A 24,955-nucleotide genomic window follows, 5' to 3' on the forward strand; every position below is an offset into this window, starting at 1 on the left:
CTCCCCTCTAAGTCCAGATGAAGGGTCTCGACCTGAGACGTCAACTGTCCATTTCCCTCCACAGGTGCAGCCCGACCTGCTGAGTTCCTCCAGTATCTTGTTTCTTGCTCATCTCTGAGTCAGTAGGTTGTAGGTTCAAATCCCATTGCAGAGCACGAGCAGAAAAACACTTAGCGGGTGCTGCAGTTGAGGAAGTAGTGCGGTGTTGAAAGAAATGTTAAAGTGTCTGTTCTGTCAGGTGTACACAAAAGGTCACTCTTTGTGGGAGGTTGCTACATTGCAATCGTGAGTACACTTCAATGCGACTTAATTAGCTGTAAGCCACTTGGAATGTCCTGTAAAGCTGCTGTACAAAAGCAACTTTCACAGAGGCCCAGATTGGAACAAGAACGGGGTGGTGTTTGGGAGGCGCTTTTCAGCTAAGGTCACGGTAGGGTTTGTAAATGTGATTGAGCATTCTAAAACTCAGTGGTCTGGGGGAGTTAGCTCAGTGTGGGTGATCAATCGAAGGCAGTGTAGATGCAGAGCTTGGGAGTTTACGTAGGACGGGGAATGCTGCAAAACTTACCAACCAACTTGGTTTCTAAGTCAATTGATATTAAGTGACTGTTTGGTCAGGACTCAAGCTTGCTTAAAATTATTCAGTGACATTTGGTAATAATTGTATCTTCACTCACTCAAGGAAAAATCACGGCAGTTGAAACACTTCATTCAATAATATACAACAGTTTATCATTATCATATGGAACACTCAATCCCAAAATACCATGCAGAGATAACACGCTGACTGCATAATGTGATAGAGGACTAAAGCTGATACAAAAGGCTATTGGATAAGTACTTGAGGTATAACATGGGATGTGTGTCATCGACAAGACCAATGCCCTTGAGGTGGTAATGGTGAGCTGCCCTCTGGAACTGCCACAGTCCATGTTCTGGACTGTGGCAGTTCCATGTTCAGTTGGGAGTTAATGAGTGACCATCTCAGCCATTTCAGTTAAGAGTCCACATCCTGCGGGCCTAGAGTTACAGATAATATCATAAAGTCATACAAAAACAGGCCCTTCAGCCCAACTGGTCCATGCTGACCAAGATTCCCATCTAAGCTAGTCCCATTTGCCCACGTTTGGTCCATATCCCTCTAAACCTTTCCTATCCGTGTACCTGTCCAAGTGCCTCTTAAATGTTGTTAATGTACCTGCCTCAACCAATCCCTCTGGCAGCTTGTTCCATAGACAAGCCACCCTCTGGGTGAAAAAGTTGCCCCTAAGGTTCCTATTAAACCTCTCCCCTCTCACCTTAAACCTTTGCTCTCTAGTTCTTGATTCTTGATTGGGAAAAAGACTGTGTGCGTTCACCCTATCTATGCCTCTCATCTATGCCTATATAGATCTCCATCTCTGAAAGGCAGCAGGAATCTGAGGGACTTTTTCTGAACATTAAGGGCCCCAGCTCTTTATATTTAATCGGCTAAAGATCCCTAGCAGCTGGTGTGGGATTTGAACTTCTATGTCTACATTATAACTTCAGGCCTCCTGTAATTAAACCATTGCTACTGTGCCCCTAATGACATCTCCTGGGTTGTGAGATTCTATAAATCCGTGAATGCCTGCACACATAACAAACGCATCAGCAGATCCCAGGGGCTGGAACCTCACCCTTGTAGGATATAAATGCAGCAGTCACTGCCTGTGGCCACACTACTCTGGACCATAAACCCACATTGTGGGTGACTCAGTAACCAAAGCAAAGGCTTCCTGGACACCAAGGATGTATCACGGCTTGGTACGGCAACTGCACTGCCTGAGACAGCAAGAGAGTTGTGGACACAGCTTAGCACATCACAGAAACCAGCCTCCCCTCCATGGACTCTTGTCTATACCTCTCACTGCATCGAAAAATCAACCAGCATAATCAAAGACCCCACCCACCCGGGTCATTCTCTCTTCTCCCCCTCCCATCGGGCAGAAGATACAAAAGCCTGAAAGCACGTACCTCCAGGCTCAAGGACAGCTTCTATCCTGCTGTCATTAAGACTATTGAATGGTCCCCTAGTACAATAAAATGGACTCTTGACCTCACAATCTACCTCGTTATGACCTTGCACCTTATTGTCTCCCTGCACTGCACTTTCTCTATAACTGTAACAGCTACATTCTGTTACTGTTTTCCCTTGTAATACCTCAATGCACTGATGTGATGAAATGATCTGTATGGATGGCATGTAAAACAAAGTTTTTCACTGTACCTCGGTACATGTGACAATAATAAACCAATTTATCAATTTACTTCAAAGTGGTTTAGAAAATCATGAGGGGTGTAGATCAGGTGGATGGTCGCAGTCTTTTCCCCAGGGCAGGGGAGTCTAAAACTAGAGGGCATAGGTTTTAGACGAGAGGGGGAAAATTTAAAAGGGACCTGAGGGGCAACGTTTTCATCTAGAGGGTGATTGGTATAGAAAATGAGCTGCCAGAGAAGGCTGTGGAGGCAGGTACAATTACAATGTTTAAAAGACATTTGGACAGGCACATGGAGGGACAAGACCTGGAGGGATATGGGCCAAATGCAGGCAAACGGGACTGCACTTAGTTGGCATGGATGAATTGGGCCGAAGGGCCTCTTGCCCTTCTGTATGCCTCTGAGACTCTACGTGATATGTATGATAAAGGACACATGACCTGCCATATCAGTGAGGTTACCAACTTTCCAGCACTGTCTTGGATTTGTCTGAGAATAGAACACTAACCTCCAAAATACTACAAATCCTGGAGAAAAATCAACGTGCAATAAAAAAAATTATGGTCTTTCAATCTCTGGGAACACTTCTATTTGCTGAGTATCAAAATATTGGCAACGGGTTTGACAGAGCAGCTGTTTGATTGTTCCTCAAGTTTAATCCAATTGGTTAATGAAGTATTTGAGCACTTTCCAGTTGGCTGAGAGTTGGCCAATGAAAGGAGTGTGGTGGATACAGAGTTGGCAACTGTGTTCACGTTCTCAAGAGGAATTGCCTTTCATCAGTGCCCATCGAGAGGGGGTGCTCGGCGGAGAGAAGACATAATCAAACATAATCACAGACCCCTCCCACCCCAGACATTCTCTCATCTTCCCCCTCCCATTGGGCAGAAGATACAAAAGCCTGAAAGCACGTACCACCAGGCTGAAGGACAGCTTCTATCCCACTCTTATAAGACTATTGAACAGTTCCCTAGTACGTTAAGATGGACTCTTGACCTCACAATCTACCTTGTTATGACCTTGCACCTTATTGTCTGCCTGCAATGCACTTTCACTGTAACTGTAACACTTTATTCTGCATTCTGTTATTGTTTTCCCTTACACTACCTCAATGTACTGATGTGGTGAAATGATTTGTATGGATGGCATACAAAACAAAGTTTTTCCACTGTACCTCGGTACATGTGACAATAATAAACCAAATTTACCAATTTATTTTAATTTACAAAATTCAGGAAAAGAAAAACAAAGTAATTCTGAGGCAGAGAATGTTACGGTACCTGAATATTTAGAGATATACTGATAAGGATATTTCCAGTTATCGCTAAGATTGTTCCCAGGATGTTTGTCTAGAGAAAGGAAAACAAGACATTAGTGAATTGAATACACAGTCAGGCAATAGTCAGCTGAACAAAATGTACGATCGTTGACATTCTGATGTCAAGACACAGAATCTGGTTCATTGAGAAAATTCACTAGACTTCTCGAAATATTAAATCAATCAACAAACTAGTGCTGCTACCTCATGCTGCAGAGATGTGCCTGCAGGCTAATTGGCTGCCGTAATTCTCCCCTAGTGTAAGTGAGTGGCAAAAGAATAAAGTAGGAGTTCATGGGCATGTCACATACAGCATAGAAACAGGCCATTCAGCCCATCAAGTCCACACTGGTCATCAAGCACCAATCTACCTCGTTATGACATTGCACCTTATTGTCTGCCTGCACTGCACTTTCCCTGTAACTGTAACACTTTATTCTGCATTGTTTGTTTTTCCTTTTGTACTGCCTCAACGTACTTGTGTATGGAATGATCTGTCTGGGTGGCATGCAAACAAAAGCTTTACACTGTGTCTCTGTAGCGGTTAGCATAACTCTATTACAGCACCAGCGACCCGGGTTCAATTCGCACCGCTGTCTGTAAGGAGCTTGTACGTTCTCCCCGTGTGTCTGTGGGGGTTTCCTCCGGGTGCTCCGGTTTCCTCCCACATTCCAAAGACATACGGGTTAGGAAGTTGTGGGCATGCTATGTTGGCGCCAGAAGCGTGGCGACACTTGCGGGCTGCCCCAGAACACTCTACGCAAAAGATGCATTTCACTGTGTGTTTCGATGTACATGTGACTAATAAATTTATCTTATCTTATTAAACCAATTACCATTTATATTTAATCCTACTTTATTCTCTCCACCTTCCCATCAGCTGCCCCCACTTTTACAATCAAAACCTGACCTGTACCTGAGCCAGACCCAACCCAACCCAACCCAAGCCCCGGGACTTATCATATTTTCCCTACACGACCCCTTGCAGAGATGTTTGCATAAAAGCTGAACAGAGGATTCACTGTCATGCTTTACGAGGATGTTGCCAGGACTTGAGGGACTGAGTTATGGAGAGAGATGGAGCAGGTTGGGACTTTTTTTCATTGGAGTGCAGGAGAATGAGGGGTGATGTTATAGAGGTGCAGAAAATCATGAGGGGCATAGATAGGGTGAATGTGCACAATGTTTTTTTTCCATTGTTGGGGAATAAAGAACAAGAGGGCATAGGTTTAAGGTGAGAGGGGAGAGATTTAATAGGAACTTGAGAGGAAACTTTTGCACCCAGAGAGCAGCCTTTATATGGAATGAACTGGTGGAGGAAGCGATTGAGGCAGGTACATTAACAACATTTAAAATACACTTGGACGGGTGCTTGGATAGGAAAGGTTTAGAGAGATATGGGCCAAATGCGGGCAAATGGGACTGGCTTAGATGGGAATCTTGGTTGGCATGGACCAGTTGGTCCGAAGGGCCTGTTTCTGTGCTGTATGACTCTGTGACTCTATCAAGAACAGAGGACAGATGCCAGTTATACCCAGTGCATCACCCTGACCCGAAAATAGTACTGAGCTGGGCTGACGCTGCACAACCTGACCCACTGCTTCATCCAAAAAGACACCCAATTGTATTCCGTTCTAGTCACCTCATTATAGGAAGGATGTGGAAGCTCTAGAGAGGGTGCAGAGGCGATTTACTAGGATGCTGCCTGGATTGGAGAGCATGTCTTATGAGGATAGGTTGAGCGAGCTAGGGCTTTTCTCTTTGGAGAGGAGGAGGATGAGAGGTGACTTGATAGAGGTGTACAAGATGATAAGAGGCATAGATCGAGTGGACAGTCAGAGACTTTTTCCCAGGGAGACAATGGCTAACACGAGGGGACATAATTTTAAGGTGATTGGAGGAAGGTATAAGAGGGATGTCAGGGGTAAATTCCCTTACAGAGAGAGCGGTGGTTGTGTGGAATGCACTGCCTGCAAAGGTTGTGGGGGCAGATACATTAGGGACATTTAAGAGAGATAGACACATGAATGATAGAGAATTGGGGGGCTGTGTGGGAGGGAAGGGTTGGATAGATCTTAGAGCAGGATAAAATGTCGGCACAACATTGTGGGCCAAAGGGCCTGAACTGTGCTGTAATATTCTATGTTCTAAGCTGACACCAGGGTCCTGTCCAGTTGGATCAGGTAGGCAGGATCCATTGTCAAAGAATCATTCAATGGGGAAGAAGACAGCTCTTGCCACAGACTTTTACACTTGCATCTACCATTGAGATTCCTGCTATCAGGTCACGTGTTGAAGGTCTCACAAAACCTCCCTCTGTCCCGAAACTGGTGATGGTTCACGCCAGCAACACAAGGAATGAACTGCTCTCTGCACTGATGCCCATTGTTCGTCAGACCACAACAGGTCCATTGTACAGAGACCAACAGCTCACTGGATGCCAGGATGAGCGAGAGACCAGCTGTCCCACACTGGCACAGGCCTTAGTGCCTCCTGCTCAGCTCCTTAACATCACTCCCCTTTAGATAATTTTATCATCCTGGGCAGAGTTATATCACTTGCGTTTAAGACCGCTGCCCTATTTCAACCAGCTCCTTCTGTCCTCCAGCCTGTCTTGTCCATTGTACACTAATTCAAGCCAACTGGGTGGTGCCTTATCTCCGAAGGACGTGGGTTCAAGACCCAATCCGGGGAGGCAAACACAAAAACTTTGGCTGGCGCTTCAGTGGAGCACTGAGGGAACGTGGCACTGTTGGAGGTGACATCTTTCGGACGGAGCATTAAATTGAGACCTTGTCTGCCCTCTCCCATGGACTCAAAACGTCCCTTTGCATCATCTCGGGTGTAGCGGTTAGTGTAACACTATTACAGCGTCAGGGACTCGGGTTCAAATTCTGGCCGCTGTCTGTAAGGAGTTTATACGTTCTCCCCGTCTGCGTGGGTTTCCTCCGGGTGCTCTGGTTTCCTCCCACATTCCAAAGATGTACGGGTTAGGAAGTTGTGGGCATGCTATGTTGGTGCCGGAAGCCTGGCGACACTTGCGGGCTGCCCCCAGAACACTCTACGCAAAAGATGCATTTCACTGTGTGTTTTGATGTACATGTGACTAATAAAGATATCTTATCTTACTTATGTTTGTCATGCTTGTACTGTACTGAGCTGTGGCTGCAAAAAACTTATCTTCATGCCATTTATACTCTGGCTATGTCTTCCGATGACAATAAATTTGAACTTTCTGTGCATAAATCGGCCTTTATTTTCCATTTCAATGGCCTTCATCGGCCCTTTTGGGGTGCTCTGAGAGGGATGTGGAGGGTGCTAAAGAAATTCAGAATTTCTAGAGGCAGGAGGGTGGTGGAATCAGATGCAATTACTACATTTAAGAGGCATTTAGACAGACACTTAAATAGGTAAGGCGTAGAAGGATATGTTCCCAATGCAGGCAAATGGGAGTAGTGGAGATGGGGGCGGCATGGACATGATGGGCTGAAGGGTCTGTTTTTGTGCAGTTTCATTGTAACTCTGGGTGTATACTACCATCCAGTAGGTGACAACAGCTTCCTATGGAAATAATAATTTGTTGAAGGGTCGTATTCTGAGTGGAGGTCGGTGACCAGTGGTGTGCCTCGGGGATTGGTGCTGGGACCCTTACTATTTGTGATTTTTATAAACAACCTGGATGAGGAAGTGGAGGGTGGGTAAGTTTGCGGATGACACGAAGGTTGGGGGTGTTGTGGATAGTTTGGAGAGCTGTCAGAGGTTACAGAGGGACATAGATAGGATGCAGAGTTGGGCTGAGAAGTGGCAGATGCAGTTCAATCTGGATAAGTGTGAAGTGGTTCATTTTGGTAGGTCAAATATGTTGGCAGAATATAGTATTAATGGTAGGACTCTTGGCAGCGTGGAGGATCAGAGGGATCTTGGGGTCCGAGTCCATAGGACACTCAAAGCTGCTGCGCAGGTTGACTCTGTGGTTAAGAAGGCAGATGGTGTATTGTCCTTCATCAATCGGGGAATTGAATTTAGGAGCCGGGAGGTATTGTTGCAGCTATATAGGTCCCTGGTCAGACCCCACTTGGAGTATTGTGCTCAGTTCTGGTCGCCTCACTACAGGAAAGATGTGGAAGCCATAGAGAGGGTGCAGAGGAGATTTGCAAGGATGCTGCCTGGAATGTGGAGCATGCCTTATGAAAGCAGGTTGAGGGAACTCAGCCTTTTCTCCTTGGAGAGATGGAGGATGAGGGGGGACCCGATTGAGGTGTATAAGATGATGAGAGGTATTGATAGGGTAGATAGTCAGAGGCTTTTCCCCACGGCTGAATTGGTGGCCACAAGAGGACATAGGTTTAAGGTGCTGGGGAATAGATATAGAGGAGATGTCAGGAGTAAGTTTTTTACTCAGAGAGTGGTGAGTGCGTGGAATGGGCTGCCGGAAACGGTGGTGGAGGCGGATACGATAGGGTCTTCCAAGAGACTGTTAGATAGGTACATGGAGCTGAGTAAAATAGAGGGCTATGGGTAAGCCTAGTAATTTCTAGGGTAGGGACATGTTCGGCACAGCTTTGTGGGCTGAAGGGCCTGAATTGTGCCGTAATTGTTCTATGTTCTATGTTCTAATAAACAAAAATAAATGCCAGTTTCTGAATCACTGGGTGAACTTCTATCCCCATCAGTGTTTTATGGCTAACAGCTCAAGAGTGAAATTGTCTGTCTTTCTTTAACATTTCTTCCATCCCCAAAAAAAACAGTATAGCACAGGAACAGGCCCTTCAGCCCACGATGTTGTACCAAACCAATTAAACTAGTAATTAAACACATACCTAAACTAATCCCTTCTGCCTACACAATGTCCATATCCCTCCACTCTCTACACATCCATGCGCCTATCTTAGAGACTTTTAAACGCCTCCATGGTATCTGCCTACACCAGCCCTGGCAGCACGTTCCAGGCACCCGCCACTCTCTGTGTAAAAAAACTTGCCCCGTACATCTCCTTTGAACTTACCCTCTCTCATCTCAATTGCATGCCCTCTAGTAATAGACATTTCGACCCTGGGAGAAAGATACTAGCTGTCTACTCTATCTATGCCTCTCATAACTTTATAAACTTCTATCAGGTCTCCCCTCAGCCTCTGCCGCTCCAGAGATGCTGGAGGAACTCAACAGGTCAGGCAGCATCTGTGGAGGGAAATTGTCAGTCAAGGATTTGGGTCAACAACCTTCATCTGGACTCGATTGACTCCCTCCACAGATGCTGTCTGACCCACTGAGTTCCTCCAGCATCTTGTTTTTGCTCCAGATTCCAGCATCTGCAGTCTCTTGTGTCTCCACTGGATCTCCTGCTAGAACTGGTTGAATCTGTATGACTTTGCATCATATTAAATGGCAGACTGGTTGCATCATGGTCTGGTACGGCAATTCAAATGCGCAGGAATGCAAGAAGCTGCAGAGAGTAGTGGACTCAGCCCAATACATCATAGCAACATCCCTCCCCACCATTGGAAGTATGTACAGGAGGCACTGCCTCAAGAAGGCAACATCTATCATCAAAGGACCCACCATCCAGGCCATGCCATTTTCTTGCAGCTACCATCGGGCAGGAGGTACAGAAGCCTGAAGTCCCACACTACCAGGTTCAAGAACAGCTACTTCCCTACAACCATCAGGTTCTCGAACCGACCGGCACAACCCTAATCACTACCTCAGTATAGCAACACTGTGATCACTTCGACCACTTTGCACTAAAATGGACTTTGTTTTTTTTTTGGTTTTTGGTTTTGGTTTTGGTTTATTATTGTCACTTGTACCAAGGTACAGTGAAAAACTTGTCTTGCACACCGTTCGTACAGATCAATTCATTACACAGTGCATTAAGGTAGTACAGGGTAAAAACAATAACAGAATACAGAGTAAAGTGTCACAGCTACAGGGAAGTGCATTGCAGGTAGACAATAAGGTGCAAGATCATAACAAGGTAGATTGTGAGGTCAAGAGTCCATCTCAACATATAAGGGAACCGTTCAATAGTCTTATCGCAGTGGGATAGAAGCTGTCCTTGAGCCTGGTGGTATGTGCCCTCAGGCTCCTGTATCTGATGGGATAGGGGAGAAGAGAGAATGACCCAGGTGTTCTAATTGTGTTCTTTCTTATATAATTTTGTGTAATTTATGTTTACCTTATGTTTCACTTGTGAATGTTGTGTCTCTAATTCTATGTGCCTGTGATGGGCCCATGAACCCATGAACACTACCTCATTATTCCTTTTTTTTTACACACTATTTATTTTTGTAATTTATAGTAATTTTATGTCTTTGCACTGTACTGCTGCCGCTAAATAACAAATTTCACATCATTTAAGCCAGTGATAATGAATCTAATTCTGAATCTGATACTGCTGCGAGTAAGTTTTTCATTGCACCTGTGCACACATGTACTTGTGCACGTGACAATAAACTCGCCTTTCCTTTTTGCCTTTCATTCTTTGTGGAAGGGGCAAGGTGCTCCTGCCTCTATCTTCTCATGTGTTCTTGCAGGAAGGTCAGTAACCCTGAGACCGCACAGATTTACAATGACCGGTAGAAGAAGCAGAGGGGCGACATTTTAAACACGGTGACTTGTGATCTGGTATTTAAAGTGGAAGCAGGTTTAACAGGGATGAAATGCATGTTCCTGTAAATCCTTCTGCTGAAACCTGAGCTGCAACACCTGCCTAAAGGCCTTTCCTGCTGCAGACACCTGCCGCATCATTAGCGCAGATTCTGCCTCCGCCATCAATGAGCACGTTCCATTTCCTACTGAATGTCAGTGATGACGCCCTGTCTCACACGCAATCCGGGGGAGCAGTGACAGACTGGAGCAAATGGAGAATGACTGGATTGTGCTCCTGATTAACGTTACATCAGTAAAGTGGTAGGCGCCAAAGATATCAGCATTTATATTCAATGGTAAAATATCACAGCTACACACATACCGATCAACAGAGGTGATGGAACTCCCTATCGAGGTAACCGAGAATGGAGGCATATGGACCACGCACAGGCAGAAGGGATTCCCTTAATTAGGTGCTAAAAATTCCCTGGAGCAGCAGAGGGGAAACCTGATAGAAATTTATAAAATTATCAGAGGCATAGATAGAGTAGACAGCTGGTACCTTTAACCCAGGGTCATGCATGCCCTCTAATACTAGAGGGCATACATTTAAGATAAGAGGGGGAAAGTTGAAAGGATAAGATAGATATTTATTTATTAGTCACGTACCTTGAAACACACAGTGAAATATACCTTTTTGCGTTACTGAGAATGTGCTGGGGAGCAGCCTGCAAGTGTCACGACTCTTCTGGCACCAACATAGCATGCCCACAGCTCCTAACCCGTACATCTTTGGAATGTGAGAGGAAACCGGAGCACTCAGAGGAAACCCACATAAACATGGGGAGAACATACAAACTCCTTACAGACAGCAGCAGGAATTGAACCCCAGTTGCTGGCGCTGTAATAGCGTCACGCTAAACGCTACACTACCGTGCTGCACGTTTTTTTTTTACACAGATAGTGGTGGGTGCCTGGAACAGACTGCCAGGGGTGGTGGTGGAGGCAGATACGATGGTGGCATTTAAGAGGCACATGGATGTGCAGAGAATGGAGGGATATGCACCATGTGCAGGCAAAAGGGATTTAGTTTAATTAGGTGTCATTAGCTTAAGTAGTTCAGCACATCATTGTGGGCAGAAGGGCTTGTTCCTGTGCTGTACTAAAAATGATTCTCCCGTTATTCCACATGCAGTAAACAGATAATCATAGAAATTTACGGCATACTTGAAGCCCCTGGTATGCAAAATGGACTTCAGGATATTCTCACTTCCCAGCTCTTGGCCTTGAGCCCTGTAAATCACAGTGCGTTAAGGACACCTTCAGGCGTTTTTTAAATGTAGCGAGGGATTTTGCCACTACAGACCTCCGGGAACTCTAGACCCCTACCACTTGAAAAATTTTTCCTCAGCTCCCCTCTAATCCATCCACTTAAGCCATGCCCTTGAGTTACTGAGCTCTCTGTTAACCAATGGAATTTAAAACCCACAGCCACCATGGGCAGACGTGAATTCACTCATATAGACATCTAATCCGGTACAGCAGCACAGCAGGTAGATCCACTGCCTCACACCCCAGCGACGTGGATTCAATCCTGACCTCGGGTGCCATCTGCATGGAGCTTACACTCCCTGTGACTGCGTGGGTTTCCCAAGGGTGCTCCTTTTACCTGACACCTCCCAGGGATGTGCTAGTTGGTAGGTTAACTGGCCATTGTAAACTACCCTAAGAGTCAAGAAGTATTAATGGGCATGTGAGAGAGAACAGGTTACCGGGTAAATAAGTGGCGATTGGTATTGGTTTATTATTGTCACTTGTACCGAGGTACAGTGAAAAACTTGTCTTGCATACCGTTCGTACAGATCAATTCATTACACAGTGCATTGAGGTAGTACAGGGTAAAAACAATAACAGAATACAGAGTAAAGTGTCACAGCTACAGGGAAGTGCAGTGCAGGTAGACAATAAGGTGCAAGGTCAAACAAGGTGGATTGTGAGGTCAAGAGTCCATCTCATCACATAAGGGACTGATGGGGTTGCTCTGACATAGACTCAATGGGCTGAATGGCCTCCTATGTCATAAGGAAATAAATATGACAAACAATTGTATGAAATAATGATCATGCTGTCATTCCCAAATATGTTTTACAAGGACGTTAGTGTTTAGAGGTTTTAACCAATAGAATAAGTATGGGGAAAGCGGTTGGTGCTTTTGGGCTTTCAGAAGGAGTCCAATAAGGAGAACGAGAGCATATGGGGGACTGGGGTAACACACCGGCACAGACTGAGGAGCGGTGAATGCACAGTAAACTGGGAGTTGGAGGAATCGCCTTATTTTTGAATGGGGATACTGTGATGCAGGGACTGTGCCAGAACCCCAGTTGCTCCCAACCTCTGCCCATGAGTAGGATGAAGAAAACCAAGTGTCACTTATCCAAGTTTGCTGATGATATGAAGCTGACTGGCAGTGTGAACTGTGAGAAGGATGCAGAGAGGCTTCAGGGGGATATAGATAGGTTAAGTTAATGGGCAAGGACAAGCCAATAGAAAATGTGGAAACATTGAAGGCTGTTAGTGCTCAGGAGGACACGAGTGTCCTTCTACAAAAATCTTTGAAAGTTAGCAGGCAGTTAGAGCAAGCAGCTTGGAAGGCAAACCATACATTAGCCTTCAATCCAAGATTTGAGTACAAGACATCTCAGTGCAATTATACTGTGCTCTGCTGTAAGACTGCAGAATATTGTCTACAGGTCTGGTCCCCCTACCTCAGGAAGGGCATACTTGTGACAGAGAAAGTGCAGCAAAAGTTCATCAGACTGATTCCTGGACAGTGGGATTGTCCTGTGAGAAGAAATTGAGCAGACTGGGCCCATTTTCTTTAGAGCTTAGAAAATGAGAGATGATCTCATTGAAGCATACAAAATTCCTACTGATAATGTTTACCTTGGCATTGGTGCCTAGAACCAAGAGTCAAAGTCCCAAGGTAAGGGTTAGTCATTCAGAACTGGATGAGAAGAAATGTCTTCATCCAGAAGGTAGTGAATCTTTGAAATTCTCTGTCCAAGAGGGCTGTGGAGATGCAGTCATTCAATGTGTTCAAGTCAGAGTCTAATAGGATTTTTGGATGTTAAGGCATTCAATGCAGGAAAGTGGAGCAAGGGGCAGAGAGGCCTGTTCCTACATCTATTCCTTGTGGAGGTTGAGGTTCTTCTCTTCAAAGTAGAGAAGTTTAAGGGGAGATTTAATAGAGCTGCTCAAAATCACAAAGAGTTTTGCTGAGGATCAGTGGCCAGAGAACACAGTGTGAAAGGGATTAGTAAAGGACACAGAAGGGAGATAAGCAGAATGCTCAATACAAGAGGGCATGGCTTTAAAGTAATGGGTGGGAAGTTCAAGGGAGATATCAGAGGGAGGTTTTGTACCCAGAGTGGTTGGGGCATGGAATGCGCTGCCTGGGGCAGTGGTGGAGGTAGGTACATTGGTCAAATTCAAGAGATTGTTAGATAAGCATACGGAGGAACTTAAAATAGGGGGATATGTGGGAGGAAGGGGTTAGATAGTCTTAGGTGAGGTTTAAAGGTCAGCACAACATGGTGGGCTGAAGGGCCTGTATGGTGCTGTACTGTTCTATGGTTCTATAGAATGTTATTTTTGAATGCATTGTCTGGTGAATGGAGTTTCAACGGGAAGTTACAAAGTGGAATTAAATAAATATTAAAAGAAGAAAAATGTACAAAGATGTGAGGAAGGGGGAGGAGGTATCATACAACATGGAAACAGGCCTCTCGGCTCAGCAAGTCTGCACTGACCCATCAGACACCCATTTTACATTAATCCTATTTTACTTTTCCATATTCCCATCAACTGCGCCCCCCCCCCCCCCCAGATTCTACCACTCACCACCACACTAGGGGCAATTTACAGTGGCAAATTAACCTACTAGCCCACTGGACTAATTGGTTTATTTATTTAGTTTATTATTGTCACATGTACTGAACTTAGTTTTGCATGCCATCCATACAGATCATTTCATTACAACAGTGCATTGAGGTAGTACAAGGGAAACCAATAACAGAACGCAGAATAAAGTGCTACATTTACAGAGAGAGTGCAGTGCAGGCAGACAATAAGGTGCAAGGCCATGATGAGGTAGATTGAGGTCAAGAGTCCATTTTATCGTACTAGGGGACCGTTCAATAGTCTTGTAACAGCGGGATAGAAGCTGTCCTTGAGCCTGGTGGTACGTGCTTTCAGGCTTTTGTATCTTCTGCCCAATGGGAGGAGGGAGAAGAGAGAATGTCCGGAGTGGGTGGGGTCTTTGATTATGTTGGTTGCTTTACCGAGGCAGCGAGAAGTGTAGACAGAGTTCACGGAGGGGAGGCTGGAGATCTCTTTTAGAGAGCAGCCATAAATTCAGTGGGTTGAGTGGACTCCTGTTTTGCATCATTCCAGGAGTCTATATATTCTGGACCAATGCCAGATAGAGCGGGTGTTGTATGCACAAAGAGGTAGCAGATTATACTTTTGTTTGCAGGAGAGATCTCTTTTGGTTCAGATCTCCCTGCATACCACCAAGAAAAACAGAGTTTATACAGTGTTGATCTCACTTTGCTGTTCAGAAAATTGATTAATTTTTCCTATCTAGAAAGTTATGTATCTGCCTTTGTTTGTTGATGAATTAGAATAAAATACTTTGTTTAAACCTCAGGAATGATAGTTAGAGGTTGGTTATCTAGAAATATTCTTTCTTTTACTATAATTAAAAATGAGGCACGTGCCTTAATACCACACCAAACACCCCCAACAGAATCTGCATTTTCTGGAACATTGGAAACCAACCAGGGCATGGGGATACCAACCCAACAGAATTGGATTGGACTCGAGATTAACCTCAATGAATTTCCGGGAGAAAAAGAATCATTAAAATGAAATTGTTCTTTGAACACTTACATTTTTCAGTTAAAAATATTGGAGATGCTTGAAGAATAAGAGGCTGTGTAATTGGCAGAATGGTGAGAGATGGGAGATCATGTAACGAAGTCCCCAGCAAGGAGTTCCCAACCCTGTCAGCATCTTCTGTCGAGCTCAGGATAACAATTCTAGGAGGTCAGTAATAACGTACAATACTTGGACGAGGGGGTAGAACTTCGATGAGGGGGTAGAAGGGTGGGTTGGCAAGTTTGCAGACGACACAAAGGTTGGTGGTGTTGTGGATAGTGTGGAGAATTGTCGAAGATTGCAGAGGGACATTGATAGGATGCAGAGCTGGGCTGAGAAGTGGCGGATGGAGTTCAATCCGGAGAAGTGTGAGGTGGTACACTTTGGAGGGACGAACTCCGAGGCAGAGTACAAAGTTAATGGCAGGATTCTTGGTACTGTGGAGGAGCAGAGGGATCTGGGGGTTCATATCCACAGATCCATGAAAGTTGCCTCACAGGTGGATAGGGTAGTTAAGAAAGCTTATGGGATGTTAGCATTCATAAGTCGTGGGATCAAGTTTAAGAGCTGCGAGGTAATGATGCAGCTCTACAAAACTCTGGTTAGACCACACTTAGAGTACTGTGTCCGGTTCTGGTCACCTCATTATAGGAAGGATGTGGAAGTGTTGGAAAGGGTGCAGAGGAGATTTACCAGGATGCTGCCTGGTTTAGAGAGTATGCATTATGAAGAGAGACTAAGGGAGCTAGGGCTTTACTCTTTGGAGAGAAGGAAGATGAGAGGAGACATGATAGAGGTGTACAAAATATTAAAAGGAATAGATAGAGTAGACAGCCAGTGCCTCTTTCCCAATACAAGAGGGCATGGCTTTAAAGTAATGGGTAGGAAGTTCAAGGGAGATATCAGAGGGAGGTTTTTCACCCAGAGAGTGGTTGGGGCATGGAATGCGCTGCCTGGGGTGGTGGTGGTGGAAGCAGGTACGTTGGTCAAATTCAAGAGATTGTTAGATAAGCATATGGAGGAATTTAAAATAGAGGGATATGTGGGAGGAGGGGGTTAGATAGTCTTAGGCGGGGTTCAAAGGTCGGCACAACATTGTAGGCCGAAGGTCCTGTATTGTGCTGTACTGTTCTATGACTTTGTTCTAAATTGCAACATAACATTTTCAGAAAAATTAGACGACTTCAGTTTTTTTTTCAATGTTTAAATATAAAATGCTTCTCAAACTCTGCAATTAATGAAATTCCATCCACTCCTTTACATGAATTGGAGCAATCTATTTTAACACCTTGACAGCTTTACAAAGTATAACGTTGGTTATTAACATTCAAAGCTCTCCAGCGAAAAACAATTACTGCTGACTATAAAATCATGAGGGGCATAGACAGGGTGAATGCAGTCTTTTTCCCAGGGTTGGGGAATCGAGAACTAGAGGGCATAGGTTTAAGGTGAGAGGGGAAAGATGTAATAGGAACTTGAGGGTCAACCTTTTTTTTTAAAAACACAAAGGGTGGTATGTATGTGGAATGAATTGCTGAAGGAAGTGGTTGAGGCAGGTACAATAACAACGTTTAAAAGACAATTGGACAGGTCCATGGATAGGAAAGGTTTAGAGGGATATGGGCCAAACATGGGCAAATGGGACTAGCTTGAATGGGGCATATTGGTTGGCATGGACCAGTTGGGCCGAAGGGCCTGTTTCCGTGGTGTATGACTCTATGACTTTATATATCCACTGTCCTCCACCACCAGCTGACAGAGCACAGAAGATCATTAACCCATCATCTCTCTGCCATGTCATAGGATCAATGAAAATTTGATGCAAGAGGCCATTCAGCCCATCATGCCTACCCTGCTTCTTTCACCGTAGGCCTCCAGGCAGTTGGTAATTGTGATGAGGGTTTCTGCATGTTCCACTCCTTCTGGCAGGGGGTTCCAGACGCCACCATCCTCTGGGTGAAAACTTTTTTTCTCATCTCCACCCTCTAATCCTTCTTCCAATCATTGTAAATCTCTGCCCCCCCCCCAACACTCCAGTTTCTGACCCCTCTTTTATAGTCGTAGTCATACAGCAGAGAAACAGGCCCTTCGGCCCAACTCATCCATGCTGACCAAGGTGCCCATCTAAGCCAGTCCCATTTGCCCACATTTGGCCCATATCCCTCTAAACCCTCCCTAGCCATGTATTTATCTATAGAGGGGAACAGGTCCTTAATTACTCTGTATACACCTCAGTTGTCTTCCCTCAGGCTGTTCTGCTCCAAGGAAAACAAGCTCAGTTTGTCCAATCTATCCTCAATCCTACAACGTCCAGACCTTGTAACATCCTCGTAAATCTCCTCTGCAACCTCTGTCATGGTAACTCTCTCTGAAGTACAAAATTGGACCCACTCCCTTGCACCTTCCCCATATTCCTACCAATTGTTCCCAAGTCACTATTGAGAATAAGACCATAAGATACAAGATATTTATTTATTAGTCACATGTACATCAAAACACACAGCGAAATGTGTCTTTCTGTGTTACTGAGAATGGGCTGGGGGCAGCCCGCGAGTGTTGCCACACTTCTGGGGCTAATTAAGCCATTTGGCCCATCGAGCTTGCTGCATCATTCAATCATGGCCGATGTTTTTTCAACCCCATTCTCCTGCCTTCTCCCTGCAACCCTTAAGCCCCTTACCAATCAACAACCTATCAATCTCTGCCTTATATTCACCCAATGACTTGGCCTCCACAGCCCTATGTGGCAATGAATTCCACAGATTCACCTCCCTCTGGCTGAAGAAATTCCTCCTCATCTTAGCTCTAATGTACCTTTATTCTGAAGCAGTACCTTCATATAATAGACTCTCCTACTGATGGAAACGTCCTCTCCATGTCCACTCTATCCAGGCCTTTCGGTATTCAGTAGGTTTCAATGAGATCCCCCCTCATCCTTCTGACCTCCATCGAGTACAGGCCCAGAGATATCAAACTCTCCAAATACATTCTGCCTTTCATTCACGGGATCATTCTTGTGAACCTCCTCTGGACCCTCTCCAGGGCCAGCACATCTTTCCTTAGATACAGAGCCCAAAGGTTCTCACAATATGCAGTCTGACAAGATTACAAGATACCTTTATTAGTCACATGCACATCAAAACACACAGTGAAATGCATCTTTTGCATCGAGTGTTCTGGGGGCAGCCCCCAAGTGTTGCCACACTTCCAACGCCAACATATCATGCCCACAACTTCCTAACCCATATGTCTTTGGAATGTGGGAGGAAACCGGAGCACCCGGAAGAAACCCACGCAGACAGGAAAAGAATGTACAGGCTCCTTACAAATAGCAGCCGGAATTGAACCCAAGTCGCTGGCGCTGTAATAGTGTTATGCTAACCGCTACATTACTGTGCCTACCCTACAAATTTGTGAGGTCCCACCAAGATTTGAACTCAGGTCGCTGGATTCAAAGTCCAGAGTGCCAGGATCTCAGAACACAATCAACTAGCCTTATAAATGCTTTATAAAGCCTCAGCAGTACATCCTTGCTTTTATGTTTTCTTCCACTGGGTGGTAAAAATTTTCTCGATTAAAATAATCCTTTGACAATGACTTCTCCCTGTGTCCTCTGATTACTGACTCTCCCACCAGTGGAAACAGACTTTTCATTCGAACTGTCAGAGACCTCTGTTCAATCTCCTCTTTATTGCAGAGTGAACTACCCAGGTTTTGGACACCTCTGCATAAAACTGGGCTCTGGTAACATTGTGACGGTGCCACTGTCCTCTAACTGGGTTGGTGATCTAATGACAAAAGAGTGTGGATCCCATCATGGTACATGGCACCCTCCATGACATCCCAAATGACCTGTCAGCCAATGAAGGGAGTCAGTCTGCAAGCACAGTACAATCCCAAAAGGCAGCAACAAAGTGACGATGGGCAGGCACGGTAGTGTAGCGGTTAACTTAACACTTTACAGCGCCAGTGACCCGGGTTCAATTCCGGCCGCTGTCTGTAAGGAGTTTGTACGTTCTCCCCGTCTGCGTGGGTTTCCTCCGGGTGCTCCGGTTTCCTCCCACATTCCAAAGACGTACGGGTTAGGAAGTTGTGGGCACGCTATGTTGGTGCCGGAAGCCTGGCGACACTTGCGGGCTGCCCCCAGAACACTCTACGCAAAAGATGCATTTCACTGTGTGTTTTGATGTACATGTGACTAATAAAGATATCTTATCTTACTTATGTTTGTCATGCTTGTACTGTACTGAGCTGTGGCTGCAAAAAACTTATCTTCATGCCATTTATACTCTGGCTATGTCTTCCGATGACAATAAATTTGAACTTTCTGTGCATAAATCGGCCTTTATTTTCCATTTCAATGGCCTTCATCGGCCCTTTTGGGGTGCTCTGAGAGGGATGTGGAGGGTGCTAAAGAAATTCAGAATTTCTAGAGGCAGGAGGGTGGTGGAATCAGATGCAATTACTACATTTAAGAGGCATTTAGACAGAACTACGCAAAAAGATGCATTTCACTGTGTGTTTCGATGTACATGTGACTAATAAAGAAATCTTATGAAATAATCTGCTTTTTATTTATATTGGTTGAGGCATTTAGACAGAACTACGCAAAAAGATGCATTTCACTGTGTGTTTCGATGTACATGTGACTAATAAAGAAATCTTATGAAATAATCTGCTTTTTATTTATATTGGTTGAGGGGAACAATATTTTCGACAACATGGCAAAGAACCACCTTGCATTTTAAAAACATGCACTGGGATGTTCTCTTCTGCACGAGAGCGGTGTTAGGGTTCACGTCTGATCTGAAACAGCCCCTCTGACAGGCAGCATTCCCTCCGTACTGCATTGGGAGTCCAAGTTTAATATGGATTATGGCTCTGCAGTGGAACTTGTACAATGACCTTTCAACCCAGATCCTGTACACTGACCTCTCCCTCTGCCAATGCACATCCCCAGGCGCCAGAAACATCCATTATGTTATAGAGTCAAACAACACAGAAAGAGACTCTTCAGCCCATCCTGCCTATGCCAACCCAACACACCTATCTATACTAATTCCATTAGTCCATAGCCTTCTTTACCTTGGCGATTCAAGTGCTAGTCTAGATACTTTTTAAATGCTGTGAGAGTCTCTGCCTCCACCCACGTTGTTTGCATGTGCCTTCAGCTGTTCCCTGAGGATTCTTTTTTAAACAGTATTGTGAATTGTCGTGCTTTGCATGTTAAGAGACTTCGGTTCTTATTTCTGGTTCATTGGCCCACTGGCTCAGGTAGGTTTTAAGCTAGGATACCATTACTGGATTAAAGGATATCAGGCAAAGGAGTAAAAGGGAATAAAGGGCAAAGAGTCAATGAAATACAACTAACTTAAGGACAAGAGTTGAATCGGGCATTTGCAGACTGGTAGGGAGACAGAGAAGGTTTTTACCTTGCTGAGTCCGTTGTTGTCCTAAGGTGAGTGTCCATTTTATTGTATCTATTAATTATGCCACAAAGGTTTATGCAGAATCCAGCCAACACTACAGGAAGTAGCTGCTGAACGTACAGAGCTGGTGGTTTGGACAAGGCAAAATATTCTCCTATTCCAACTAGTTGGGACTTTTATCATTGGAGCGTAGGAGAATGAGGGGTGATCTTATAGAATTATGAGGGCATAGACAGGGTGAAAGCACACAGCCTTTTCCCAGGGCTGGGGAATCAAAAACTAGAGGGCACAGGTTTAAGGTGAGAGGGGAAAGATTTAATAGGAACCCGAGGGGTCAATATGTGGAACGAGCTGCCAGAGGAAGTGGTTGAGGCAGGTACATTAACAACATTTAAAAGGTATTAGACAAGTACATGGACAGGAAAGGTTTCGATGGATATGGGCCAAACACGGGAAAATGGGACTAGCTTAGATGGGAATCTTGGTCGGCACGGACCAGTTGGGCCAAAGGGCCTGTTTCCATGCTATATGACTTTGTGACTAAATTTTCTCCGTGTTCTTATTGTAGATGAGTAAATGTTGCACCTGGGTTCTGCAGTCACATTGTTTCACACCCAATGACATTTCTTAGTGACTAGTGTGAGATATGTGTGAGTGTGTGTACAATATTTGTGTGTGTGACGTGTGTGTGTACAATATCTACGTGTGTGTAAATTGTGTGTATGTGTGTGGGCGTGAACATATGTGTGTGAGAGTGTGTGCATGTAGTGGTTAGTGCGTCAGTCTATGTAAGGTGTGTGAGGAAATGTGTCAGTGTGCACATGTATGTGTCTGAGTGCATGTGCATGGGTGTGCGAGCTCCGTGCAAGTACATGTTTTTATACCTGTGTGTGTGTGTGTGTGTGAGAGAGAGAGAGAGAGAGAGATTGAGGGAATGTGAGAGTGAGTGAGTGTGCATGAATGTGTGAGTAAGGGAATGCAAGAGACAGAGGGAATGTTCTGAGAGAGGGTGTGTGAGAGAGTGAGTGAATGTGAGAGAGAGAGAGAGGGAGAGACAGACAGACAGACACACACCATTTGATGCTGAGAATGGGGACTCAGGTGTACACAGTGAGCAGGCCCATCACCGGGGAGCTGCAGCTCCTGATCCATGTGATGGAGATGATGGAAACAGCTGTCTTCCCGTTTCTGAAAGTCAAAAAGTGTTGAAATAAAAACAGCAAAAATGCTGGAAATGCTCGTCAGGTCAGGCAGCGTCTGTGCAGAGAGAAGCAGGATGTTGGTCTCCATCCATCGAGTTTGTTACTGTAGAAGATCTGGGCTGGGGAGAGCTGTGCAGGGAAACAGAGAGAGGGGGAGGCAGCAGGTTCAGACACACCCACAGGAGGTGAGTTAGAGACTCTCGGACCCAGGTGGTCTGACAACACACAGGTCAGGAGCAATGATCGCCACTCACCCCGTCAGGTACAGCCCTGAGCACTATAGCGTTGGGCCATCACACCACGTCCCCAGCCCAGCCAATAGGAGCCACTCCACACCAAGCCACAGGACGATTCATTGCAGAGGGCAGGGATTTGTGCCATTCCCATCACCCCGGTTCCTAGCATGGCAGTGAGCACGCAGAGGGAAAGTCTTCCTTAAGGAATGGGGGGATACGTATCCGTGAGACTCCAGACCAGAGGACCAAGTACACCATAAAGAATCAACACTTGTGAGAGACATCACCCAGTGGGTTACCAGTTTATAGCAGGGTCATCCTTTTGTTGAGCGGTTATTCAGTATATTCAATGGAATCACAAAGGAGGCCTTTCAGCCCAACAAGCCTGTGATATCTCTGGAAAAGCTTGCCAATCGGTCCCTCTCTTTCCCAATGGTTCTGTAGAACTTGGAGCAACAACGCAAGCTGCCGGAGGAACTCAGCGGGTCAGGCAGCATCCGTGGAGGGAAGTGGACAGTCGACGTTTTGGGTCGAGGCCCTTCAGCTGGACTGAAAGGTAGAGGCAGCATAACGAGGTGAGGGGAAGAGGTGGGGCAGGAGCTGGCAAGTGATGGGTGGAAATGACAGAGAGGGAGCAGTGAGAGGGTCTCACAGGAACTCCCGAAGAGAGGAGGAAACCTTCTTCAAAGTGGGTTCCTCCAGCAGCTCAAATTTTGCTCCAGATTCCACCATAGAACACAGAACAGTACAGCACAACACAGGCCCTTCGGCCCACAATGTTGTGCTGACTAACCTTGCCTAAGACTATCTAACCTTCCCCCCCCCCCCCCACATATCCCTCTATTTTAAATTCCTCCATATGCTTATCTAGTAATCTCTTGAATTTGACCAATGTACCTGCCTCCACCATCGCCCCAGGCAGCACATTCCATGCCCCAACCACTCTCTGGGTAAAAAACCTTCCTTTGATATCTCCCTTGAACTTCCCACCCATTAAGTTGAAGCCATGCCCTCTTGTATTGAGCATTGGTGCCCTGGGAAAGAGGCGCTGGCTGTCCACTCTATCTAGTCCTCTCAATATTTTGTACACCTCTATCATGTCTCCTCTCATCCTCCTTCTCTCCAAAGAGTAAAGCCCTAGCTCCCTTAGTCTCTCCTCCTAATGCATACTCTCTAAACCAGGCAGCATCCTGGTAAATCTCCTCTGCACCCTTTCCAATGCTTCCACAGTCTCTGTCTCCATATCTCTTCTGTCTCCATGGCTATGCAAAATTTATTTTTTTAAGTACATTTCCAACAATTTTTTTTGAAAGTTTCTGTTGAATTTACTTCCATCACCCTTCCCGACAGCACATCCCATATCACAGCAACTCACTGCATCAACAAAACAAAATCTCATCTCCCCTCTGGTTCTTCCAAATTTTTAATAAAATATTCCACTGGCTGAAATATTTGATTAATTCTGTTTTAAGAGATGTGCATCAGGGGGTGTTGAAAATTCCTCTGGTTTAAAATAGTGAATGAAACTCTGAGTCCCAGCTGGTCCAGTTTAATTAAATCATTGATATTGTGTTATGTTTTGGCAGTGGAAGTGTCTGCATTTGTCAGTGTGAAGGAGGTGTGCATTGTGAGTCATGTAGAAGACTGTTTAAAGAGGATCTTATCTGTATTTGTTATATTTTCTGTGTTTTAAGAGTGTGGCTTAGAAATTTGCAGAATGCAGTAATCGTTGTGTGAGAAAGTCACTGTTTAAATGACTGATGACCATTTCATGCAATGGGTTGTCATGAACGTCAGTGAGAAACAAGGCCTCTGGGAGAGTTAGGGGCTTGGTGAAGAGGCTCAGTGGGGGCCGTAGGGGGAGGTGATCGAGTAGCTGCTGCCTCACAGCTCCAGGGACCCGTGTTTGATCCTGACCTCCATTATCATCTGTGTGCAGTTTGCACGTTCTTTCTGTGACCGTGTGGGTTTTCCCCGAATCCTCCGGTTTCCTCCCATGTCCCAAAGACGTGCAGGTCGGTAAGTTGGCATAGTAGCGTCATGCTATTACAGCGCCAGTGACCCGGGTTCAATTCTCGCCGCTGTCTGTAAGGAGTTTGTACGTTCTCCCTGTGTGTCTGCGTGGGTTTCCTCCGGGTGCTCCGGTTTCCTCCCACATTCCAAAGACGTACAGGTTAGGAAGTTGTGGGCATGCTATGTTGGCGTCAGAAGCGTGGCAACACTTGCAGGCTGCCCCCAGAACACTCTGCACAAAAGATGCATTTCACTGTGTGTTCCGATGTACATGTGACTAATAAAGGTATCTTTTCTGGCTGCTGTAAATTGCCTCCAGTGTGTAGGTGAATGGCGGAATACGAGGGGGGGGGCAATTGATGGGAATGTGGGGAGAATAAAATGGAATGGTGTGAATAGGCAAGCAACAAACAATCTGCTGGAGGAACTCAGCAGGTCGAGCAGCATCTGTTTGCAGGGGAGGAATTGTCAATGTTTTGGGTTGAAACCCTGTATCAGGACCGAGGGTGGAGAGGGTCGACAGCTGATATAAGGAGCAGAGGAGGAGGGGTGAGATGGGGGTCAGTAGGTGATTGGTGGACTAGTATGAATAGGCGTCTGATGTATGAACTGAAGGGCCTGTTTCCAACTGTCTGATGCCATATTTCGATTACTGATGCCTTTGAGGACCAAACTGTTTCAGGGTTAGGGGTGCAGCTAGGTGACGGTTGAGCGACTTGGAGATTAGCGCCTTGTGATTGGTAAATTGGTTTGTTATTGTCACGTGTACCGGGGTACAGTGAAAAAACTTTGCTTTGCATGCCATCCAGACAGATCATTTCACCACATCAGTACATTGAGGTAGCACAAGGGAAAAGTAACAACAGAATGTAGAATAAAGTGTTACAGTTACAGAGAAAGTGTGGTGCAGGCAGACAGTAAGGTGCAAGGCACCAAATATGGGAGCTGCTCCCATGTTTAGCATGTCAGTGAAGACACTAGTCTCCACCCCAA

The 24,955-nt window shown here is 45.4% G+C and overlaps 1 protein-coding gene across 2 annotated transcripts in view; it reads right to left on the bottom strand.

Annotated features, from left to right (window-relative positions):
* Nucleotides 1-24,955, bottom strand: part of LOC127574473 (NIPA-like protein 2) — an 83,062-nt gene that overhangs the window by 44,022 nt on the left and 14,085 nt on the right. For both annotated transcript variants that reach the window (XM_052023501.1, XM_052023500.1), the window contains exon 2: nt 3,519-3,587. In XM_052023501.1, coding sequence (XP_051879461.1) covers nt 3,519-3,587 — 69 coding nt within the window. The remainder of the gene's footprint in view (nt 1-3,518; nt 3,588-24,955) is intronic.

The sequence above is a fragment of the Pristis pectinata genome, chromosome 9 (genome assembly GCF_009764475.1).
Source record: "Pristis pectinata isolate sPriPec2 chromosome 9, sPriPec2.1.pri, whole genome shotgun sequence".
Lineage (NCBI taxonomy): Eukaryota > Metazoa > Chordata > Chondrichthyes > Rhinopristiformes > Pristidae > Pristis > Pristis pectinata.